Below are 26,883 nucleotides of genomic sequence, written 5' to 3' on the forward strand. Positions count from 1 at the left end.
TCTGGGCGTTCATCCTCTGAAGATTCCTCGCTTTCGACATGTCCTTCGTCATTTGAGTCTTGTTTGGATATCCGAATTGGTTCGAACACGTGTATTCTTGTACCGCACCCACCTTGGAGCACGAGGTGGGCATCCAAATCCGATAAATCTTCTTCACTCGATGTGAAATCCCCATCGTGTTGCTCGCAGCGCGCTGGCAGTACTGACGTCATCAGTTGCCCTAGCGGTGGAAAATGTAACTACGACATTGAAAAGTTTGTTTGCCACCGGACACTTTTAAGATCATGCTATTCGGATAAAATCAAAACTATAAAATACTAGAAACGTGCATTATAGACTTCTAACTTCTTCTAAGTTATATTTTCATGCATGAAATAACAAAAAATAAAGAAATCTAAAACCTTCGCAGGTGTAGTCCGGAACGCTTATGGGAGAGTTTTGATTAAGAGGATTAGGAGAGAAACAGAGGGAGTAATTGGTGAGTAACAATGTGGGTTTAGGACAGGTAAGGGTTGAGTGGATAAGATTTTTGTGCTAAGACAGACATGTGAGAAAGCTTTGGGAATAGGTAAGGATGGTTTTTGGGCCTTTATGGATTTGGAAAAGACTTATGACAGGGTAGGCAGGAAGGTACTGTGGGAGATATTGCAGATATATGGGATAGGAGGAAAGTTGTTAAGAGCAGTCAATAGTTTTTATGAGAGTGGTAGAGCTTGTGTCAGAATCAGAAATAGAAAGAGTGAGTGGTTTGAGGTAAAGGTGGACTCGCAGTAATGTATTTAAATTGGAAAAGTTTAGATTTAAGAAGGAAATAGGCAAAATATTGTTTAGCAATAAGGTGGTCAACGAATGGAATAGACTTGGTTACCATGTAGTGAGCGCTGAATTTATTGGTTATTTTAAGAAACGGTTGGACACAATTATGGATAGGGATGACAAGTGGTAATGGACATGGAACTACCTAGCGTAGGCCTTATTGTCTCTTGCAATCTCCTTCATTCTTATGTTCTTCTAGTTTTTGTCCGAATTCTATTGATGATCTTTCTAAGTTCCGCTTCTTGTTGCTTATTTGTTTGTCGCAAGCTGAAATTTGTAAACACAGTAGATAAAGTTGGGAATAATCAGCTAGGGTATGTGGCACGGATATTTTGGTGAGAAAGCCTGAAAGTTGTACTTGTAAATGCTGAATTCTATCTCGTAATGATTTCAGTTTAATATTTGTATATGCGTGAATACTTTTTTTATTTTTGCCATTTAAAGTAAGTTTTGGCACAGTATACATTGTTTTGGTGCTTACACAACTATTCCGAAGCGAAATTAGTGTAGTTTTCTCGCTACGTCATTGTCGTCATGTAGTATCGTCTTTGCCTGAGAATTTGCTGCACTATAAATCTTTACAATTAAGCATTCATTAAGTTCTAATATGAAACTTGGGTTGTCTGATAGCTTGCGGGGCAGCTTGATCCATCGCCAACTCGGCGCATCGACTGCTTGAAACGCCATTTCTTGTTTCAATAGATGCGAAGGTCGAAGAAATTAAAGTATGATAAAATTGTATATTCTAACCCAACCTAACTTACGTAACCTAACCATGATGGGCCGACTTGGTCGAGTAGGTGGGCCAAGTTGACGATGGGATGAGGTAGCTTTACTCTCTCTCTCTCTCGTTATACTCCAGTGGCTATCAGGACTGCAGTCCCCTCACCACTTTCACTATGCCTCTCCAGACCAGTCTGTCCTTTGCTGTTTCCTTCCAATTTTGTAGGTCAGGGCTAATTTGGGCCACATCATTTGCCACTCCATCGCTCCACCAGTACCTAGGTCTTCCCAGGGGGCATCTACCCCTTATACTTCCCTCCATCACCATTTTTGGTCATCTTGTTGGCTCCATTCTGGTACAGTGACTGGCCCACCTTGCCCTTCTCCCACTTGCGACATTATGCAGCCAAGGTAGCTCCAGCACTAAAATTCCAAGTTTGGTTTAGCCCTTTAATTCTTGTTGCATATAAAAGACATTTTCTTTACCAACAAAATGCTTTTTTTAATTTTTGAAATAGCTTGAAAAATAAGGGAGATACAAAATTTTTAATTTTTCTCCAATTCTGAATTTTTAGCGTGACTGACTTAAAACAAGAAGTGAAAATAAAGGGTGGTAATTTGTAAAGATTTTGGCAAAGAAGTACACACAACTGCTGGTCCAATTTTAATGAAATTTTGAATTCATGGGTCAGAGTCAGTGGAATAAGAAAAGATAAGAAACTATCAAAAAAGTATTCTAGCAGCAAAACCTGATGATCCAAAATGTATTATTCAGCAGCAAATGCACCCACATCACTAACAACAATCTTGAAGTTGCTCATTTCCAGGAATAAAAAAACACACACACACACACACAAATATCACATTAAAAAAGTGAATATATAGGTGCCTTACCTTTAGATGTGCACTCTGTACACTAAATTACTACTGCAACTATCCAAATTTATATTCAAATTGGTGAAAATCCTTCAATTTTTTAAAAACTGAATCAAAACTTCCAGAACAGGAAGACATTTTGGATCATCCACATATGAATTGAACACTGCCAGAGTTCAAACTGATGAGAACCAATTCAAACGGGTCACTAAATGGCAGCAGAAATTTCCTCCACAATGGTGCACCCCCTGCAGACTCACGTGTACCTAGCTGAGTTGACCTGAATTCAGTACAATTTCTATGTACCTTATGGGCACAAATCCAAACTCCTGTCTGGAAACATGGTAGATTTTAAGAAGTGCACACCTATGCAATATAGAAATAGAAAATTAAGTAATAATTTTGTAAATAGTAGTACATTAATGTAATATACATTATTGTCGGCAGAAATCAATAACAGAAAAAGTTACTGATAGATAAACACAAACATGGCCACTTTGCTTGAGACACCATCATTGTTGTGGTAGTTGTGGAGGTTGAGGAAATTAAAGTACAAATTTGTCTATGCTAAGCTAACCGGTTACTACCTACCTAACCTAACCTCCATTTGATAATGCGGTATTTGTAATTCAAGAGGTCATTAAGGTTGTCATTGTCATCTTTGGCCTCTGAATCTATAAAAACAAAGATGGTATCTAAAGGAGTTGATGCGACTTCAGTTGTTTGTGCATAGATTTTAGCAATGCTTTCTGTTATTGATTTCCACCAAGAAAAATATATATTACATTGATGTATTATAATTTACAAAATCAATATTTAATTTCTAATGATCTATCATATAGGTGTGCACTTTTAAAGAAATACAGAAAACCCAAATTTTTCTTGCAACTTGTGCAACATAAAATTAATCCTTATGCAACAAATATGTTCAAGAGAAGATCCCCATTATTATGTAAAAACAGTTAATTGAGAAAATGAAGATGCATCACTCTGAACATTCTAATCCCTTTTCTTTCTCAAACCAGTGCCCTCCCCCACAATCTCAAGGGGATTTTTATTCTTATAAGTGGTGGAATGGGGAGCTTTGTATGTTGCCTTCTCTGACAAGAAAATATGAAAATGTATGCTTTTGGGGGTCATTTTAAGTTGAGGCACCTAAATTCATTCAATAGAATAAGCACCAGGGTTTTCAATTTAAGATTTGGCACCTGGTTGAAACACAGAATAAAGCACCTATGCTCTGTTAATGATACACAAGGTAGCCTTTAAAGTATAGAAATATATTTTAAGGTGTTAAGGAAAATTTCAATTTATGACTAAAGATTTAAAGGATAATTTATTTATATTGTCCAGCTATATGGTCATATAAGCTTTCAAATGAGTTAGATGAGGTTAGGTTAGTTTAATTTATAATAGGTTATAAACAAGTTGTGAATAATGATGATAAAAAATAATCAGCACCTGAGATATGAACAACTCAAGAATAAGCACCTATCTTTTAATAATTTTAAGAAAAGGCACTTCAGTTGGCTTATCTTGAATTGATATGCATTAGGAATAGCAAGCATAAATTATTAAATTTGAAAAAGACACAGGTTCTTAAAATTGAAGCAATCTTTGTTAAGATGTCACATATTATTGTGTGGAAGAATATGTTGTGTACAAATAAATGTATACACCTTGCTACATTATTCATTTTTATGTGAAAACTATCCACATTTATTGGCTATTCTGACAGGATCTGACTTGATTTAACTTTTCAAAATGCCATCTGCTAAACTCTGAAGCTATGGATTATGTCATAGTGACTCACATTATGAGGATAGACCACATATTAAGGGTTTTATTTGAATTCATTTTCCCAAACCACATTTGAACATTAAAAATATCAGTTATGGGTTTGAGTATGTTGAAGGGAGGATTTTATCACTGAACTTATGAAAAAAGACACATACATATGCAGCAAACACTTCGTAGGTGAATCTGGGCCTACTGATGACCACCCACATCCAATCCTGCCCTCTCAAGCCCAGAGCAGGTTAGTCCACCAAGCACTGAAACAGTACAATGTTGTCCAATTCAAATTCAAATATGGTTTATTCATTCATTGTCAACTACAGAGCCTCAGAGGCTTAAGCCAGGTCCACACTGCTTCATGCAAAACTTCATGCAGCAAGTGAGGGTGTTGAGAGTTGAGCTGTTCACACTGAAAGAATGCCAGTTTCAAATGCAGTTTCTATCTATATCATTGGATAGCTCCTATCATGAGTACTTTGCATCCCATAAAGATACCACTAATTAGCAGTATCATCAGTATTAATTTGAAATTTTTAGTGTTTGGTGGGGGTGGTAATAGAGACAAGTACAACTGTACCTAATTTATGAATTCTTGTAAACGTGTTGGTAGTGCTGGGAACATGGAAAGAATGAAATTTTTTTGTCTGCAGGGCCTACATTTTTTCATACTGGCCTATCTCTATTAAAATTTTTGAACATAAAGTTTGGGTTTTAATCCAGTTGTGCACAACTACACAATATAGCATTAGAAAATTAAATATCAATTTTGTAAATTATGTTACATGAAAGTACTATGCAATTTTCTTGGTGGAAATGAAAAAAGAAATACCTTGCTATAAACAAATGAAGTCACCAGCATAAGATCGGGATGCCATCTTGTTGTTTGTCAAGTGTTTACTCCTCGGTACTTCCACCAGTACCTCATGAGGTATATATTCATGAAGGAATGCTATGGAGTGGAAATCCATGCATTCCTTCAAGCTATGAGAAACCTTTATATCTCACATTCAGAAAGAGTGATTGAACAGGCCGCCAACATCTGTCACGATGACAATCATCATGATGACCTTTAGATTACAGGTACCGATTTACTAAATACAGGTTAGGTTAGAATAGATAAATTTATCATCCTTTCATTTCTTTGACGTCGGCATCTATCAAAAAAACATGGCATACCATTCGTCCGGTGTGATTTCGTTACTTATGAAATCTGTTTTAGCTTCTTTTTTTTTTCATTTCCACCAAGAAAACTGCATAATATGTTGATATGATTTACAAAATTAATAATTAGTTTTCTATTACTATATCGCGTAGTTGTGCACAACTGGATATTACCATTGTTTGCCAGTCTCACAGATTCAATTCTTATCTATATCATTATATAGCTCCTATCATTCTGAGTGTGTTGAACTCCATAAATATCACAAATTGATAGTAACATCAGTATGAATTTTATAAAGCGTATTTTTGACAGGATGGGCTGGGGGCTGCCGCACCTAACCTCTCATTTTTAATGTCATGGTTCAGAATAACTCTTTCCTCATATCAATAGTGTGTGCAAACACCATACAAGAATTTAAGAACAAATTAGATCTTGCGAAATACAAAGACGGGTCACTACGAGCATAGCTCCCCTTCCTGTACAATATAATTAGGAAAATACAACTAGATAAATACTTATGTCGCTGTGCACTTAACATTCTATAAGTAGGGATGCTGCTTCATTATCCATAAAATATTGGGTGTGGCTTTCATCCAATCAATGGGGCTAGCAGAAGTGGCCATGACAGAGAGGAAAAATTTCCATCTTCTTTTGGTCTTGTTTCCATTTTTTAGTCTTCGACACTCCAACCTATGCTTCAATTGAATGTTAATGTCAATATGTTGAAGAGGTCTTGGCTCCAGGTACATCATCCTCAAACAGTAAAATCTCTGGAAATGGGTCACATGCCAACATGATTTACTCGGATCAGTACCCTTCAGTACCACATGTTGGTAGTTTACCCAACTACAAAGAAACCACCTTGAACAATCAGCATTCTTTCATGGTCAGAGACTATTCAAGAATGCAAATTGCTTTCAGCCTCTATCTGTCCTTTATGTTGCCTTCCCACCTAAAATCTCCCCTTTACCATCTCTGTAATGCTGTCTCTTTAATGCCATATTGCCCTGAAAAATAGAATTGCTGGATGTCTAAGTGGAAACAAATGTATTGGTACAATGTCTCATATACTATCCCTGTAGTATCCTTTTCATTGGATATTGTCCCCAAAAATAAAAATGGTGGATATTGACTGAAATACAATGCAATCATTAGTATCGCTTTCAAATGCAATCTACTTCAGTTACAACTTATATTACACAATAGTGAATACAGGTTGAATGAAGTTGAATAATGGTTTGTTATTATCGACCTGTTCTGAAATTGAAACCATAATCAAAATATAGCACAAATATAACTTCACCAAACCTAACATTTTGGGGGGATATAATAGCCATCCGAGACCGTTTAGCTCACCATAAGTACATACTGTTTTGGATTCTACATTTTACAGATATATTTTGCAATACATACAACATAATTTTGGGTCTTTGAATTGCTCAGTATTACCATATGGAAATATAATATTCAAAGTTGGAAAATAAAAGATTGTGGTATTTCATAAAACACATTTGAAGATAATAAGAATATACATACATATACCAAGGGCTTTTCCTCCCTCATAAGAGAGGTAGCCAAAGTCAAAAGTCATAATTCCACTCCCACCCATTTCACTTCCATTCAACATCCTTCCTTTCCTCCCTCTTATGTTGGCTTCTCCTGGATGATGGGCCATCCCTGCTTCTCACCTATTGCCTTGGGCCAGAAGCAACACAGCAAGACACAACACATCCACAGGAAGGCCCCTTTATTCAATCATTGATCCCCCCATCTCTCCTCTCATACAGAAACATTGAAGACAGGGAGCAATGTCAAAACAACATTCACCCAAAACCACTCCCTAACCTCCCCCAACTCTCTTCCATGCCTTGCAGCAGCATCTGCACACATCCATTCTCCACTCACCTTTACCATCTGCTTCTCCATTCCTCAACAAATATCCCCTCCTGGTCAACACCCCTTTTGTTCCAACCTTCCATCTCATCCTCAGTTGCCCTCTCATGTAAACTCCATCCATCTCTGCCTTCCACACTTCTTTTACCAATTTTTCTTCACTCATTCTTTCCATGTGTCCAAACTATCTCAATAATCTTTCAACTCTATCTCCCAACTCCTTTCTCACCCCCAATATCCTCCATACCTCCTCATTTCTTACTCTGTCCAACCTTGTAACCCATATCATACTTCTCTGACATTTCTTCTCAAATATATTGAAACTCTTCCTCTCAATGTTTCTGCCCCATACAGTGCTGTTGGCACAATCACCCCTTCATACAATCTCCCAAATGTTTTATTTCTCATTAGATTTTTTTAATCTCCCAAAGCAAATACTTGTTTCTCTCAATCTACAGTCTACCTCAACCATCACTCCTCCCTTTCTTGCCACATGTGACCCCAAGTATATAAAGCTATGCACATCCTCCAGCCTCTTTCCATTAATACTCACTTCCAAAATGCCGTCATCCTCATGTTATTTCTTTGCAGACAACACAAAAATACTAAAGAAAGTAAGAACGGAGGAGGATTGCAACCCATTAACCTACAATTTATTGAAGTCAATATAAGTGGCATTTGTGTTTTTGGATGAGGAAATGATAAAAAAAAAATTAACTACACTAATAAGACCAAATCTCAAGTATGCAGCAACGCTATGGACACCCAGTACCAAAAAGAATATAAAAAATTAGAAAGAATACAAAGAGCAACATCAAAACTGGCACCAACTCTTTCCAAAATGACATATGAACAAAGACTGTCCAAATTAGAATTACCAACTCTGGAACAAAGAAGGGAAAGAGGAGACCTACTAAATATCTATAGAATTATGAAAGGAATGGAAATCTTAGATGAGAATGATTTATTGAAATGGGGCAATGGAAAAACAAGAGGACACGAAAAGAAACTCAAAAAAGATAATTACAGAAGAGATCTGAAAAAAAAGCTTCCCACACAGAGTGATAGATACCTGGAACAAATTAGGCAAAGAAACAGTGTGTGCAAACACTATTTAAGGTTTTAAGTAAAAACTTGATGCTGAAAGATACAAACACAGGTCACCACGAGCATAGCTCCCTTCCCGTATAATACAACTAGGTAAATATATGTATAAGAAATTATTAGTACCTGATAATACACAAACACACACACACACACACACACACACACACACACACACACACATACATACATGTATAAGAAAAAATTAGTACATGATGATTAACACGAAAGCCAGTTGTACAGATTATAAGCTGGATTTGAATAGGTGTTTAATTCTTCTTTTCAGTTTATCTATCTCATCACTTATCAGCAGTGCCACTCCTCTCCCTCACTACCTTATCACTACTGATACCCTACCCACCCCACTCCCAAAATGAAACTCACTACTTCCTTTCAACTTAGCTCATCATTTTATAAGCATACAATCAATCTCCACTGTTACACTCTGTACCACATCCACCTATAGTTTATGACCAAGTTACTCGTGATTTGGTTGGAGTCATTGTGCCAGACCCTTCTCTGCCTTGCTATTTATTAGAAGAAAAATTTAGAGTGGAGAATCCCTAACCCCATCACTCTGTCCCAATTTCCATCTTCGTCATAGATGAGACCATGGTGAGAAAGATAATGAGGAAATCATAGAAAAACTTAATGGGCACATAAGAAATATTTAAGGAGATAGCAAAAATTGGATGGATGGATGGGGTGAAGGGGGCTTTTGGGAAGAGGGGAATGTATGTTGAGGAAGGACAGGAGAGGACGGAAGACAGAGGTGAATGGAAAATGGTTGTATATGGGTGATGCTGTGATGCATGAGGTGGATTGGGTGGGGGGTTGGGGGGTGAGGCAGTATGTGTGAGCAAAATTTGATGCTGCCCAAAGGCATTGCTCCCCTTCTTCTTTTCTGCATGGGGGGTTGGAGAGGGGGGGGGGTGTCGCCAATTTGATGAAGCGGCCTTGCTGTGGATGTGCTGTGCTTTGCGACACTACCTCTGACCCAGGGCAGTGGACAGGGTGCAGGGATGACCCGTCATCCAGGAGGTGCTAAGAAAGGAGGGAGGGTGGAGGAGAGTGGAGTGTATTTTGGGGATGGAATAGGTGGAAATGATTTTATGCCTTTTCCTTTTTGGCTACCTCCCTTGTAAGGGGTAAAAAGCCTTGGTATATGTATGTATGTACTACAGAATAATTTAGAAAGTATCTACCTAATGAATGAATGAGAGCCTCATTCGAACTTATGTGCTTGTGCTTGACTGATCTTCCAGAATTGTACAACACAACCTCAAACCATGACAAAAGAGGAGGAAATGTTGAATTACTGTAAGATTTGTTGTTGAATTGATACCATGAGTAGTTTTTCAGGATTTTGTTTGTGGGATGGTTTTGTGTCTTGAGGCACCAATAATGGGAACTTGTAAGGTGGAGAGTATAGTTGACCATTTTCAAAATTGTTGACCCCCTCACCACCTCCATTAGGAGGTGAAGCCCTGAGGGGATGTCACTCAATCTCTGAACTATGCCCAAGATCTCTATAAACCTTTTGTACTATGCCACAATTAAAAGGAGCTTTCTATTTAAAACCTTCATTTGAGTGTCTAAGTTGATTGGTAGCAGACATTATAGGCTTGTAAGCATGTTATTAAACATAAGTAGATACATTTGGTATTTTCTTTGAGTGTATGTAATTGAAATTGACAGAGAATCATTTATTACCTTGGTATCCCATACTATATGTGAGAAATAATTAGGGAATTCAGAAAACTAAGTTCTTATGAGCCATTGTAGATAGGATTAAATCGAAGGAATTTTTTTCATTAGAACAGAATTTGAATCCTAGTCATATTTTGAGGGTCTAAATAAATTCCCTAACAACAATTCACCAGCAACAATTCGTTGACAACAATTCATCGACACAATTCATCGATATACACAATTCATAAAAAAAAGAAGGATAAAGATATTCTAATTTGAAATATATAATTAAGTCATATTTTCATCCTTGATTTATCATATTTTTTATCTTTGATAATGAAATAATTACCTTCATAGCCTTTATATTGGATAGAGTTTCTTTTCATAGTATTTATTAGGAATAGTTCAAATCATTAAATGACAGAACTATTGAGAATGGCAAATTAGTATAAACTAAACTTAAAACTATAAATTGGTTTACTTAAAATCAGAAAGCTAGGTTATGGGGTTTTGACCGCAAATAACCAATGACGTTGTTATGTGAATTATATTTCTCTACAATGTTTTTTATCCATTCAGAAGAGTCACAATATTTTTTTTTATTGTGGTTGAGATGAAATACCAGCCAAGTATTGATCGACTTTGACTTCATTATAGTTTTGTTCTTTTTTCAGGCAGTCGAAAAACTTCCAAATATTAGGGTGGTGTCCAGCAACCTGTGTCTCAAATGTCCTTTTTTAAAAACACAATAATGGTAAAAACATGGATAATAATAATACCAGCAATAAATAATCATGCTGGCAATCTCAATAATATAAATATCCATGAAAATGAAAATAATGATCAAAATATATATAAGAATTAACAAGAAAAATATTGACACCAATTGTAATGATAGAAATAATGATGACATAGAAAATAAAAATAACTAAATAAATGAAAATATAAATAAATATCAACAATGATAATATCACCAATTATAATGAAAACGTAGAAAATGAGAACCACTGATGTAGGGTCTATTGTTGTCAGGTTATCCGGAACTGACTGAATCGTCCACAACTGTCTGAACTGTACGTGGGAGGTTCCACTCACGCCTACATCCTCTGGGTCTCCATTCCTTGATTGCGTATGAAGATTTGGTTCTGGTCCATTTTACGTCTCCTGTCCTCTTGTTGATGTTGATGACAGAAAATCAAAACAATTGGACCAGAACCAAATCTTCAGAGGATGCAGACGTGAGCAGAACCTCCCACGGACAGTTCAGACAGTTGCGGACGGTTCAGTCAGTCCTGGATAACCTGACAGCAGTATATGAACCCTACATCAGTGGTTCTTATTTTCTGTGTTTTCATTATAATTGGTGATGTTTCTGAAAACTGTTTTACATACATACATAATATACCAAGGCTTTTTCACCCTTACAAGGGAGGTAGCCAAAAAGAAAAAGGCATAAAATCATTCCCACCCATTCCATCCCTAAATACACTCCACTCCCTTCCACCCTCCCTCGTATCTTAGCACCTCCTGGATGACGGGTCATCCCTGCACCTTGTCCACTGCCCTGGGTCAGAGGCAGTGTCGCAAGGCACGGCACATCCACAGCAAGGCCGCTTCATTAAATCGTCAACCTCCCCTCTCTGTCCCCCATGCATAAAAGGAGAAGACGGGGAGAAATCCCTTCAGGCTGCGTCAAATTTTGCTCACACATACTACCTCACCTCCCATCCCCCCACCCATTCCACCTCATGCACCACATCATCATATACAACTGTTTCACAGGTACTTAACCAAAAACAAATAATTCACTTGAAGGATAGCATAGACAAGGTTGCTGGACACCACCCTAATATTTGGAAGTTTTATGAATGCCTGAAAAAAGAACAAAACTATAATGAAGTCAAAGTTGATTAATACTTGGCTGGTACTTCATCTCAACCACAAAGAAAGAAATATCATGACTCTTCTGAACAGAAAAAAAACATTGTAGAAAGATATCCTTCATATAGCAGTGTCATTTATTATTTGTGGGCAATAACCTATAACCAAGCTTTCTGATTTTAAGTAATCCAATTTATAGTTTTAAGTTTAGTTTATACTAATTTGTCATTTTCAATAGTTCTGTCATTAAAGAATTTTAACTATTCTTGATAAATACTACGAAAAGAAACTGTACCTTGTTTTTGTAGTACTGTATCCTAAATAAAGGCTATGAAAGTAATTAAAGATAAAAATATGCTAAATCAAGGATAAAGATATGACTTAGTTACATATTTCAAATTAGAATATTTCTATTTCTATTTCTCGATGCATTGTGTATATCGATGAAATGAGTGTGTCGTTGAATTGTTGTCGATGAATTGTTGCCGGTGAATTGTTTTCAGTGAATTCGCCAGATCCCATATTTTGAAAACGTTACCACATCTGATCTAGAGGCCTTTTACTTAATCTGGTCTTGCAGTCTTTCCTGGAGGACATGAATACCCATGAAGCTCTGAGTAGATAGGTTATGCCATAAGTAATGTAAAGACCTCAACACAAGACTAATATTACATTAGATATGATGTCCAAAACAGATGAAGAACCTTTTCAGCATGACATTTGTGGTGCAAGTTTCTCACTTGAAGAACCAATCCAGGAAAAAGGTTTTGCAGTATGATTTTTGTATTGCAGGCTTCTCACAAAAGAGCAGGTTCTAAGTGCACGTGATGGCTGACACAATAGAGAATCCTATCCAGTGTGACCCATGTGATGCAGCTTTCTCACAAAAGGGAAAACTCAAAAGGTATGAGATGACCCACACTGGAGAGAAGCCTTTCCAGTGTGAACTATGTAATAGAGCTTTCTCCCAAAAGGGTAATCTAAAAAAGCATGTGATGACCCACAGAGTAGAGAAGCCTATACATTGTGACCTGTGTGATGCAGCTTTCAGATATAAGAGAGATCTCAAAAGGCATATGATGACCCACACTGGAGAGAAGCCTTTCCAGTGCAGCCTATGTGATGCAGCTTTCTCACACAAGAGTACTCTCAAAAGCCATGTGATGATCCACACAGGAGAAAAGCCTTTACAGTGTGACCTGTGTGATGCAGCTTTCAGAGATAAGAAAGATCTCAAAACGCATGTGATGACCCACACTGGAGAGAAGCCTTTCCAGTGCGGCCTATGTGATGCAGCTTTCACACAAATGGGTCATCTCAAAAGCCATGTGGTGACCCACACAGGAGAGAAGCCTTTCCAGTGTGAGCTATGTGATGCAGCTTTCCCTCAAAAGGGTGCTCTCAAAATCCATGTGATGACCCACACAGGAGAGAAGCCTTTCCAGTGTGACCTGTGTGATGCAGCTTTCAGAAAAAAGGGAGATCTCAAAAAGCATGTGATGACCCACACTGGAGAGAAGCCTTTCCAGTGCAGCCTATGTGATGCAGCTTTCTCACAAAAGAATCATCTCAAAAGCCATGTGATGACCCACACAGGAGAGAAGCCTTTCCAGTGTGACCTATGTGTTGCAGCTTTCTCCCGAAAGAGTTCTCTCAAACGCCATATGACGACCCACACAGGAGAGAAGCCTTTCTAGTGTGAACTATGTGATGCAGCTTTCTTACAAAAGAGTAATCTCAAAAGCCATATGATGACCCACAAAGATAGAAGACTTTCCAGTGTGTCCTGTGTGATGTAGGTTTCTCACAGAATGGTACTCTCAAAAAACATATGGTGACTCACACAGGGAAGAACCCTTTTCAATGTGGCATATGTGATGCAGCCTTCTCAAAAAATTGTGCTCTGAAAAGTCATGTGATGACCCACACAGGAGAGAAGCCTTTCCAGTGTGGCCTATGTAATGCAGCTCTTGAACAAAACAGAAATCTTAAAGCTCACATGATGACCCACACAGTAGAGAAGCCTTTCAAGTGTTGTCAGTGTGATGCAGCTTTCATACAAAACTGTTATCTTAAAGTTCATGTGATGAACCACGCAGGAGAGAAGCCTTTTGAGTGTGGTAACTGCAGTGCAGCTTTTTCACGAAAGGGTAGCCTTAAAAGACATGTGATGATCAACACAGGAAAGAAACTTTTTCAATGTGGTCATTGATGCAGATTTTTCAGAAAACCATTTTCTCCAAATCCATGTGACGATTCATTATCAAATATTTCATTATCAAAAATAAAAGTATGCTAAATCAACGATGAAAATATGACTTAGTTATATATTTCGAATTAGAATGTTTTTATTCTTATTTTTCGATGCATTGTGTATATCAATGAAATGAGCATGTTAGTGAATTGTTGTCGATGAATTGTTGCCGGTGAATTGCTTTTAGTGAATTGTTGTTGGTGAATTTGCCGGATCCCATGCTTTGAAAACATTACCACATCTGATCTATCTAGAGGTCTTTCATTTAATCATACAGGAGAGAAGCCTTACTAGTGTGACTTCATTATAGTACTGTGCTGCTGCTGCTTTCTCATGAAAGATTCATCTCAGGAACCATGTTATGACCCATACTTTAAAGACATTTTCTTGTCAGTGTAAGATAGGGAGCTTTCACAGGTGACAATATTCCTGCATTAAAACCATACTTGGTAGGGAAGCCTTCTCAGTGTGACTTTTTCTCTTCATCATTCTCATGTAAGAGTATCCTGAAGATAATTGTTAGTATTGTGGTCAGTGGCTTACCAGCACTTCTATCCAAGTGATCAATATGAAATAACTGTCTAACATTATGTCTAGTTAGTCAAGGTGAGTTCATATATGTATATAGTTTTCTTTGGCCATTCATGTTGGCATCCTGTGTCATAAGTGTTTTTAAATTGTGCTATTTATAGTTTTATTAGTTCACTTTTTATATTAGGATTGACCTAGATTTGGTGCAGTGTGATTATTAATTGAGGGAGCAGATGAGAGAAGTGTTGTGTAAACTGACTGTTCTAGTAATAGAGTATGTGGTATTGTGAGGGAACACAAGTAAATGAGAGAAACAAAATTCTGTGCCAGCACCCTAAATGCCACACACTCATGTCACAATATCACTTGGGCCACCACCACCTTTATGATCTGAGTACTGTTTGTATTTGTTTAGAACTAACAGGCTGTATTCCAATGATATAGTATTTATAAAACAAAATCAAATAGTATTTGTTATACAACTGACAGTATATAATGAAAAAATATCATTTGGGCTATTGTAAAGATATAAAGAATACGATTAACTCCTGACAACTTGTATAGAATTTGTTTATTCATATGGCAATTAAAGTTTCTCCTTTGGTTTGTTTAGTACAATGAGGCTGCATTAAACCCACATGGTATTTTTTAAAGTTACAAAATACTGTAAGTAAATCACTTGTATCATGAATGTAATATGTTTTATATAATGAAAAAATGTAGAAAAATATTAAATTATTTTCAACTTGTGTGAAATCCAAATGTACTGATGGTAACCTGTGACTTCATTGAGTATATCTTTCTTGTTTTATGGTTTAAGTAATACTTTATCAATTGTGTCTCCTTTCCATTAAAATGTTTATTACATTATAACTGCATTATGTTTCCACATATCACTTTATATCTTACTAATCATTAGTACTATTTCATATTCATTTTTTATATATACTTTTTCACAGTACACAAAAATAATCATAGGGTTTTCTTTGGTGTGTCCAGCATTACCAGACTGTAGTACAGCAATATAGCACTGTTCAAACTTGCAAAATTATATTAGTATCTATTCAATAAAAGACAATTTTTTTTTAAGATTGTGAAAAGAAATCATGTTTTAGTGCCTGAAAGCTCAAACTGTGTGAATGCTGGCCTACTTGGGTTCCTTCAGGTCTTTTAGCACTATCAGACTAATTACAGCTGTATGGAAATAAAGAAAAATAATAAAATGAATTATGGATATTTTTGATATGCAAGAGGGGCTGAATGGAGAACTGAACAATATCATCAACAAAAGTTAGATCAGAGAAAAGAAAGAGAAATATGGATCATGTGGAGGAATTAGCTAATCAGAGGAGTAAAAGTACTAAAGGGGCCAAGCACAGACTAGCTTCAGAGGCAGCAAACAACTTCTTTGGAATATAGAAATGGTGGAGAGATTAGTAAGTGGAGAGATAGAATGATTAAAAGAGTTTTTTTTTTTTTTATCTAGATTGTTATTTTTCAAAACTATGGCTGAGTAAATTCATCTGTTGACATTAGTAGTGTACCGAAGGAAAAGGTAGCTTTATGTCTAAATAGTGTGAAATGAGAAAGAAAAAACCTAAGGGAAGATGGCATATCGACAGATCATCTGAGAGTTGCAGTCGAAGTTCATTATAGATGTGTGTGTTGAGTGGTAACCATCGCCCTTAGTGGATCTTATAATGCTTTTGTAGTTGTCTCATTCCTCACAGAGTAATTCATTGATGGTCTTTTTCAGTTTCAACCTATTCTAAAGCTTCAATTGTTTTTAATTATCTTTATTTTCAGCACAGTTCCATGCAGATAAATTGTCTAGATCTTTTTCCTGATAATTCGTAATTTCCCTCGTCTTTTATCCCCCTCATTATTCTACTAGTATCTAAGGAAAGGTAAATGTAGTTTGCCGTACCTTCCATCATATATATATTTTTTATAGCTCAAGAACAAGGTAGGTGCCAGTGAGGACCACTGTTGGACTCTGCTAGTTGCTGTCGTCTTTCACAATGGCATCTAATCCTCTATCATTTCTACAGGAAACATTTTATCCAATCATACAGATGACCTTAATGCTATAGGCTACAGCAGTGTTTCCCAACCTTTTTTGGCTGCGACCCTAAATCCACTCTTAGCCTGGAGTCGCGACCCTAATTATAATAATAAATTCAACCATTTCATGTTATATGTCTACGTACTTGCATAATGTTTATAAACTTTCGTTTTTATAGTTCAGTTTATATTTGAAACTTGAATAAAAAAAAAAGGTTAAAAAAGAAAGGAAACTTTATTTCATATCCGTTTACACACAAAAAATATGTTTTTCCTCTTAACATATTTTTGTAAGACCCTCTGGCGACCCTCAAAAACACCCTCGCGACCCTAGTTTGGGTCGCGACCCTGGGGTTGGGAACCGCTGGGCTACAGCTTATAAAGTGCTGCAAAGTGGGCCTAGTGTTGATCTAAGAACATGCAATCCATCCAGCCCTCCCTCCCTCCCTCCCTCCCTCGTTCAGCATTTCAGTCACTCCTGAGTAAAACCTGAACAGGCTCGATACACACGATCTTCAAGATGATGTCATTAGAGGCAATGAAGTCAAATGTCAATGACGTCATAGGAGTCGATGACCTCTGTCATGTCTTAGGTGGTTTTCCATGCGTGCCAATCAGTTCCTTTGTAAGTATCGTCCCACACGAAAGACTACTTACTATATTAGCTTTACATGGAATAAGTGGTAGCCTATTAGGCTGGACTAGTAATTGGTTGAAAGGTCGAAAACAGAGAGTTGTTTTAAATGGAAAAACTTCTGGATGGAAAATTGTTGCAAGTGGAGTTCCTCAGGGTTCCGTTCTTGGGCCACTTCTATTCATAGTATATATAAATGATATAGACCAAGGACTAAAATCTACTGTTTCCAAATTTGCGGATGATACAAAACTGTGCGGAGTGGCAAATGATCACTCAAACCAATTAGATATTCAAGAAGATTTAGATAAATTACAGCAATGGTCTGAAAAGTGGCTAATGAAATTTAACACAAATAAATGCAAGGTAATGCACATAGGTAAAAATAACTAAGTACGATTACAAGTTATTTGGAAATTCGTTAACAAAAGTGGATAGTGAAAAAGATCTCGGCGTAATTATCAGTAACGACCTCAAATCATCCAAGCAGTGTATTTCAGCCTCTGAGAAAGCAAATAAGATTCTGGGATTGATTGCGCGATCTTTTGATTTCAAAAGTCCATCACTCATTAACAAGCTATATAAATCGTTAGTTCGTCCACATTTGGAATATGCTGTTTCCGTATGGTCACCGAATCTCATTAAAGACATTGACAGACTGGAAAAAGTACAACGGCGAGCCACAAAACTGATTCCAAATATCAAAAATAAATCATACGAAAATCGACTTAAGCACATGAATCTGTTTTTCCTAAAAAAAAAAAGCGTAGACTCAGAGGTGACTTGATACAGGTCTTTAAGATTTTAAAGGGAATTTACAACATCAAAAGTGACAAAATTTTCGCATTGAATGAGAATCAGACAAGAAACTCAAACAGTCTCAAACTGTTCGGAAATAGATTCAATTTGGAAGTAGGTAGAAACAACTTTGCCAACCGTGTAGTTAATGAATGGAATAAACTTCCTGCACAGGTAGTGCAATGTAGTTCAGTTCGAAGCTTTAAGAATCATTTAGATAAATACCTAAGTAAGATGCTGTAATGATTATGATTTATGTTATATCATTTGTTTTTGTTTTGTTATAATTTGTCTGTCTGATTTTAATTCATTATTAGTTATATGTCAATTTATTATCATTTACTATTTACCTGTTTATTATTTTTACTATACCTATGCATTTATTTGTATTTTATTTGTTATTTACATTATTAAAAAAAAATATTTATTATTAATATGATTTTTTCTTTTCTTTTTTGCATCCGACCTAGATATGGATCAAAAGGTCTCCTGTCGTATTGCTCCGCCTTTGTAATCCTTTGTAATCCGTTCTTAGTAAGGGTAAACTAAACACATGCTTCCTATAACACCATATATTATATACTGTCTATGTTTACATCATGGTGCTTCAGGTGCGCGCGAAAATATCAACAAAACAAAAGCAAAAGGCGTGTATCGCCATTAATCTAAACATTGTTTTAATCCGAATACACTACAACCTCATGTAATGACGTCATAATGATCAGTACCAGTGAGTATTCATTCAGTGATGACTTGGCTTCTGTTAATCAGCTGTGCATAGTCATATTCACTTTAATGGGACAACTGCTGAGAATTGTGACGTGAGCAGGTGTTGAAACAAGCACACAGCACCAAAATGCTAGAGAAATTACATCCATAATTCTAGATGACCCAAATGCGCGTATGATTTAGTTGAAGATGTGGTTAGGTTAGGTTAATACAGTACACACACGCTGTATGTTCTCTCCTTTTTATCCTTTAAAAAAAAATATGATATCACATTACAATACATCAAATCTAGAAAAAGAAATACCCTCTTATCTCACAACGAGGTCAAAATAGTATACAAATGATAATCTAGAAAAGTGTTTAAAGCATTAAAAAATGTAACGAGGACATGGGAAAAAATTGATCACGAAGTAGATAATACAATGGGGTTAAGCGAAAGGGTTCCATTTAGAATTGATCGCATAAGAATGTGGAGATATGAAGATTGGAAGTAATGGGTGGAACTACTCGTGAACTTTACACACACACACACACACACACACACACACACATATATATATATATATATATATATATATATATATATATATATATATATATATATATATATATATATATATATATTCAAAGACTAGCAGCCCCGTAAGGACTAATATGTCTGTGGCTGTTTGCATCTCCTATGTTCTACATTGCTTGGTAGCCTCTTTACAATAGCTACCAACCACAGCACACCTTTCACTATCAAACGTTATTAAGAAGAAAAAGAAATCTCCCGAATGCAACGGACGATCCAACGTCTCAACACAACACCTCGTCCATCATAACTTGCATCTCATTAATTCATTCACTCCCACCGCCAAATGACCAAACCCCCACATAAATACGTCTCTCGCGACCATAAATTATGAAGTCCAATTCTTAATATGTATGTCTCGTTGTGGTGAAGACTCGCCAGTGGGTTACTCTCATCAGTCACTTTGCAAGTGGGAATTTTGCTAAAGTTATGAGAGAGTATTGATGGTGTTTCAACCACAGCCACACCTTCCGCTGTCAAACATTATTAAGGAAAAAAGAAGAAAATGTCTCAAATGCAACGCACGTTCCTGCGTTTGTAATCTGCTTCCTATTTAGTCATTCTTTCTCATTGCCAAGTCACTAAAATAGAAAACATGAAGCTTGTTATACAGCTTTTTTTCTGCAAGTCTATCGACTTATAATGGGGTTGCTGAATCTAGTGTGAAAATTACATATTCCCTACACTGTGATTATCTCCCTCAATGGACATTGTGTTTGACTGGATCTCTCGTTGTGAGGACTCACCGGTGGGTTTCATTCGTCAGTCACTTTTAGATATAGATATTGTGTAAATTATTCGAGTGTAATAATTGTTTTCTAAAACCTTCCGCTGTCAAACATGATCATTAAGGAAAAAGAAAAAGAAAAAATGTCACTAATGCAACACAGATTAGTGAAAAGAAAGAAGGGTCATAATTGTTTATAGCCGACGGGTACGAGACTACCAATTCCACGGAAGTAATTTTGTTATGTTCAATGACTGCCAATTTTATGTATTTATTTATCAACTATTTAATCAGTTAATCAGTCAAGGATTATATGCAATTGTTAGTCCTTGTTTATATGCAACAATGCAACGCACTATCCAACGTCTCAACACAACACCTCGTCCATCATAACTTGCATATTCATAAATTTACCGGCATGTCAGCACATCCAAACAGGAATACATCTCGCGAGCCACCACTCTCCAACATTGTAATCAGTTACTTTCAACTACGGATGAAACAGCATGGATAGTTCTATTATATGTAATTTGAACGTACTTTATTTAATTTTCAATTTGAATTGCTTTGACTTAATGGAGCTATTATATCTTTATACATATATATAATACAATGTTAATCTCCTTTCCTTACACATTTGATATTAGGTAAAGCAGATGGAGCTATTTGAATAATGGGGGACGGACGTTTCGGCCACTGAGGTTTCAGCCAGAACTCTGCAGGGTGGGACGTTTCGGCCAGTCCTCCTAATGTTGCCATTATTATTTATTCATTATTGTAAGAAAATATATTATTAAAAGAGTTAAAAAAATGACTTATACAACATTCCAAGTAAGAATATCTTTTGCACTTACTGTGTGAAAATGAAATGAAAATGCATTTTCACACAGTAAGTGCAAAGGAAAGGAAATTTATGAAACAAGTTATCTAAATTGAAATTATTGTTGATTTATTATTGAAAGAAAATACATTATTAAAAGAAATTTTCAAAAATTACTTACATATTACTTCCAAGTAACAATATTTTTTGCACTTACTGTGTGAAAATACATTGAAAATGCACTATATATGAAACAAATTATCTAAATTAAAATTGTGCAACTTTCATGTGTGGACTAAGATAAATGGTGTTATTGTTGCACAAAAAAAAAAATTGCCTGATAATGATAATATATCATAACAAGGAGAATGTGCTGCATGTGTTAAGTAAAAAGGTGTTATTGCCAATATGGTAATTCAGTTGAATGTGTGGATTAGGATTAGACAAATGTGCTATTCTCACCTTATATAGAGCAAATGGAGAGTTATGGCAGAGTAGAGTTAGACCAACTCTACCGTAGAGAGAGGAGTAGGAGATTAGGAGAAAGGTGTTATTCTCACCTTATATAGATCAAAGGGAATTAAAGCAGAGCACAGGTTAATTTAACCAACTATAAAGAGAGAAGAGTAGGAGATGAGTCTACATCAAAAGTGAGTTGAGTAGGGTACGAGTCTAAATCAAAGCAGTTTAAAGACTGTGAGCAAACCCAGTGAGTAGGAGCTATCAGTATAGACTTGTAAAATGTTGAACCTCATATATAGATTCACTATCACACATATACCTCGTTTCAGCAGCACATCAATCAACCTGGTATGCGTCATACCAGACGTGTAATACAAGGTACCCTAGACCCTCTAATCCTCCTATTCTTATATTATTTATCATCTATATATGGTTATATCAAATCACCAATTCATAGTGAAATAACAAAAACTGGAGTTTTAAGCTGATTGTCCTATTTTAACTTGAAGAAGACAAGGTACAGGGAAGACTAAATGTCCACATTTATTTTTCAAAGGAGGACTGATTGTCAGAGGACTAATTAGTGGAGGACTAATTGTCCAGAAGACTAAATGGGTGGATCCCAAATGGAACAGACTTAGTAACCATGTAGCGAGCGCTGAAAATATCAGTTGTTTTAAGAAACGGTTAGACAACGTTATGAATAGGGATGACAGGTGGTAATGGACATGGAACTGCCTATCAGTCTCTTTCTTATGTTCTTATTCTATAAAATAGATTAAAAAAACGGGTATTGCACAATAATTCTATTTTATGAAAGGTAAAAATAAAGAAATAAAAAATAAAAACTTTAGTTCATTTGATAGTTATGAGCTATTCCTCTGAGATATTCTAAAGTGTTTCTTTCGCCATCGTCGTATTCATGAACAATTGTTTTTATTTTTTCGTCCGCGTCTCGATATTTTCTAGCTTTGTTGGTGGTGGGCAACCCGCTATGATTCAGCTGTTAAGAGGAGTACATAAGAGAGCAGAGTAACAGTGGCAAGATATCAAATTGAGTTTGACTATTCGTATTCACTTTTTGGTGTCTGTTTTCCTTTGCTGTTTGTCTCATTAGAAAGAGGGCGAAACTGGCTTGTGACAGCTGGAAGAATTATTTGGACGACAACCGGCTCAGGCGTTGTGGGGGTGGGGGGGAAGAGACTTCACTTCTCGCCAAAAAAGTAGGAGTTTTATTACTAACGTTTCGTCCTTAAAGGACTTCCACAGGGTTTACACTAAGAAAATATTTACAGCTTATAATATACTTCACTTTCCTTACCCCGTTCCTCCCCTATCTCCGTCCTTCCTTCGTTCCGCTTCACCTCGAACAAAGTCGCTAGTCAACTTTGATAATTTGATAAATCCTTCTCTATAATTATTGCAAGGCTTTGAAGCGATGTATGCTGCTTCGATTATTTTTCTTTGCTTTCTTAGCCCTTTGTGGAGTACCTCTGTATTTTCACAGTCAGGACGGTGGGGCCAAAATTGTCTCTATGAACCACTAGAGAATTTGATGTCCGATGGGCTTTTACGTCATTCTCGTGTTCATGTCGTCGTTGTTTTATTCCTCTGCCAGTTTCCCCAAAATGACTGACGGGACAGCTTTTACAAGGAATTCTATAAATCAGGCTGTCCTCAGCACCCATATGGTACTCTTTTTTGCTTTTGTTTTTAATGATGTTTTTATATATTTTGGTCCCTGTGCCATATTATGCAACTCTTAATTAACCCTGCCTTGGTGAGCAACTGTCCGATTTCATCTGCGTGTTTGGAATTGGGGACGGACAAAAAAAAACCCGACTGTCCCCTTTGTTCTCACATGTTTGGCTGTCTCTGGTTCTTTTTGTTATTTTCAAAGCTTTTTCTTTTAGTCTATGTAAGAGTCCTTGTGGGTAACACAGTTCCTAAATATGTCAAAAATGTATTCAATTTCTCCTTGGAGAAATTCCTCACTGCACACCCGGTATGCTCTCAAAAAGAAACCTATTACTACCCCGCTTTTTATTCTTGGGTGGTGAGCAGAGTAATAGTGGATGATGTCGTTTTTATTTGTGTTTTTTTTTTCTGTGTACTGAGAAAGCAGTCTTGATCCCTTTTCTCCATATTACCGTGTCTAGGAAGGCTAATTTGACATTCTCCTCCCGTTCCATAGTGATTTGTATGTTCTTTTCTATCCCACTGAACATGTTCAATTTATCCGAGATCCGTCTCCTTGGGGGTGATAGCAAGTACGTCATCCACGTACCACCACCATGTTGTATCTTGGCCCATTAATGTGGAAAAATGGTCCCTTTTTCTAGAACCTCCATGTAAAAAGAGGCCAGAAAACAACTGAGCGGACTCCTCATCGCGAGACCATGACACTGAAAATGTTCTTCATTATTGAATGTGAAGAAACCAAATTTAACACATAAGGATGTTAACTTTAGATAATCCCCCTTACCAAGTCAAAAAATGACAAAACTCTCAGTCCTATGATCTCGTTAGCTTTCTCTAAAGCAAAATGTACAATGCTTAGATGATTTGCAGACATTACTGATAATCATGCCATGATTCTTTTCACTCCCTTTTTTTTTTAATGACCTGTGGATGTACTTAGTATAATTTTATTTTCCATTGATTAAACTTCATTTGTCACTTTTCAGACCACTCCTGTCATGTGTCTAACTCTACTTGAATATCCAGGTGAATTTGGTGGCAATATATTATTACTCTGCACAACTTGGTATCATCAACAAATCTGGATACAGTAAATTGAAATCCATGTATTGACACACACACACACACACACACACACACACACACACACACACACACACACACACACACACACACATATATATATATATATATATTATGTATATACATAGATATATATATATATATATACACATACAAATGCACATATACATATATATACACACAAACACACACACACACACACACACACACATATATTTGAATATCTGGGGAGCAGATTCTCTTGCATGCATGCATTGTTAAAATCGACAGCGTTAGTGAGGCTGTTGATCTTCTTGTGAGTATTCTCCAGTTTTCTAACCAATATTCTGCCATTTGGAGGGTGGGCATAGACCAAGTTGCCAAAATGATTAATTTATTTCAACGTTTCGTCTAACAAAGAGACATCTTCAGGAAATTCTGTAACATAGATAATAATGGCGTACAGAAATAAAGAAAACAACATGTAAATCTAAACAATTATACAAATATAGAAATAAATATCAATAAATGCGCAAATTCACACAAATTTACACTATACATGGGCTGATGGGGACCGTTACTTACAATAGTTAAAAGGTCCGATGAAATGACGAAGAAAACCCTTCGCTCGGTGACATATATATACGCACCTAGCCGGCTTGGGTGGTGGTGGAGGGCGGGAGAGGGGGCGGGGGTGGTATCTCATTAATACGTGAAGAAGAGGGTTGGGGGAGGGGTTGGGGAGTTAGGGGGTTGCGGGGTCGGTTGGGGGGAGGATGGAAGGAGTGGGTGGGAGGAGGTGGAGGGGGGGTTTCGGAGAGAGGTCATGCTCGGTAGTAGCTTGGCCGTGCTGCTAAACAAAGCGATGACAGAAGTCATGTTGCATTGGATATTAATTATAGGACTACATTCTCTGATAAACATAGCTTCTAGAAGCTTAAGTTTATGTACATCCCTGTTGCTTGCTATAATCCTAGTGTTTGAAACTAGGTATTCACGGGTGGCTGTTAGGTTATGGTATTTCATTAAGTGATTGTGGTTGTGGCCTTAAGATGGCCGAAGCAGTGAACATATACATCGAGAAACCTTCCATTAACATACAACTCATGCCCACAACCACACTCCCAAGCAGTAGACGCACATAACACAAACAATAACACCCCTTTCCACAATCCACAAGGAAGTTGCTACTTCCACGTACGCAGCGCTACGGATCACGGCTACATGAAATGACCTCTCCCAGTGTTCGGCCAATGTACGGCCTGTATTTAAACCCATGTAATCACCAACTATTGTTACTCCCTCCCTGAGGATGACCGAGTAAGGTCGAAATACGTATAGGAGAATTAAAAAAGAGAAAACCGCACCTAATGTCTTTTGGACACCTTCTCAGCTATTTGGAACCACCACAGAAACTTGTTGCACGAGAGAAATTAAAGCTCCAATATAAACTCAACAACGCCATTGTCGCTGTAGATTTCTTGAAATCATATATATATATATATATATATATATATATATATATATATATATATATATATATATATATTATACACACACACACACACACACACACACACATATATATATATATATATATATATATATATACATTTGTGTAGTTAGGTGTGTTTTGATAAGGCACCTACCTATACCACAGGCTTGTTCCCCCTTGTGACGATTTCTGCTGCACCTTGGAAATGACTTGAAATAAAGGATCCGAATACAATAACAACAAATGAAACGCTTCCTTCCTTGGGGCTGACACCGCCTCTCTAACACGAATGGTAATGGCAATGGCGGCGGCGGCGGCGATGATGATGATGATGACGGTAATGATGGAACCACTCTTCGCCAAGCAATTCCATTCCGATTCGGGTCGCCGCCGCCCGCCGTGACCCCCCCCTCCCTCCCTCCCTCCCTCGTTCGTGCAATGTGTGTGTGTGTATAATTTGGGAGACAGGCTCCCACGGGCTTTTTAGGTGTGAGCCCGTTTGGTGGGTGATTGTACATACGAGTGTGTGTGGGCCCAGCCACACACACTCATACATTCACAAGATGTGCACACGTATAGGAATGCGCATGCACATCTCCATGAATGCACCCTTCTCAATAGAACTGAATGTGATGGTAGGTGGTGACATCTTGGTGTATATAATATAAGAAAGGGGGGGGGTGATCCAATGTATGAGTGTGTGTGACCTTGGCCACACACACTCATACATACATTAGATGTGCATACGCATGCAATATGCGTATGCACATCACCATGAATACACCCTTCCGGACAATAAGCATATATATATTGAAATTAAAGGGGGGGGGTGATTCAATGTATGAGCGTGTGTGGCCTTGGTCACACACACTCATACATACATTAGATGTGCATACGTATGCAATATACGTATGCACATCGCTATGAATTCACCCTTCCGAACAGAGACATGTATATATAATAATTAAAGGGGGGGGGGCTGACACTCCACCACCCGACGCAGTTCAAACTGACTTAAGTGGCTGCATAGGCGGCGCACAAGACTATCAGATGTTGTCGGAGGCCCTCTCCTCAGAAAAGCAGTTGCG

The 26,883-nt window shown here is 37.1% G+C and overlaps 1 protein-coding gene across 3 annotated transcripts; it reads left to right on the top strand.

Annotated features, from left to right (window-relative positions):
- Positions 1–405: 405 nt before the first annotated feature.
- LOC143031075 (uncharacterized) lies at positions 406–14,747 on the top strand. 3 transcript variants are annotated; one of them, XM_076194475.1, is made up of 2 exons: positions 406–1,176; positions 12,737–14,747. In XM_076194475.1, exon 2 carries the CDS (start codon positions 12,772–12,774, stop codon positions 13,639–13,641), a length of 870 nt encoding a protein of 289 aa, XP_076050590.1. In that variant the 5' UTR covers positions 406–1,176; positions 12,737–12,771; the 3' UTR covers positions 13,642–14,747. The 3 variants fall into 3 exon arrangements, with proteins under 3 accessions (XP_076050590.1, XP_076050589.1, XP_076050591.1); XM_076194474.1 differs by having other exon boundaries at positions 406–1,151; XM_076194476.1 differs by having other exon boundaries at positions 406–1,130.
- Positions 14,748–26,883: the final 12,136 nt, after the last annotated feature.

The sequence above is a fragment of the Oratosquilla oratoria genome, chromosome 12 (genome assembly GCF_046742065.1).
Source record: "Oratosquilla oratoria isolate Oo_2021 chromosome 12, ASM4674206v1, whole genome shotgun sequence".
Classification (NCBI taxonomy): Eukaryota; Metazoa; Arthropoda; class Malacostraca; order Stomatopoda; family Squillidae; genus Oratosquilla; species Oratosquilla oratoria.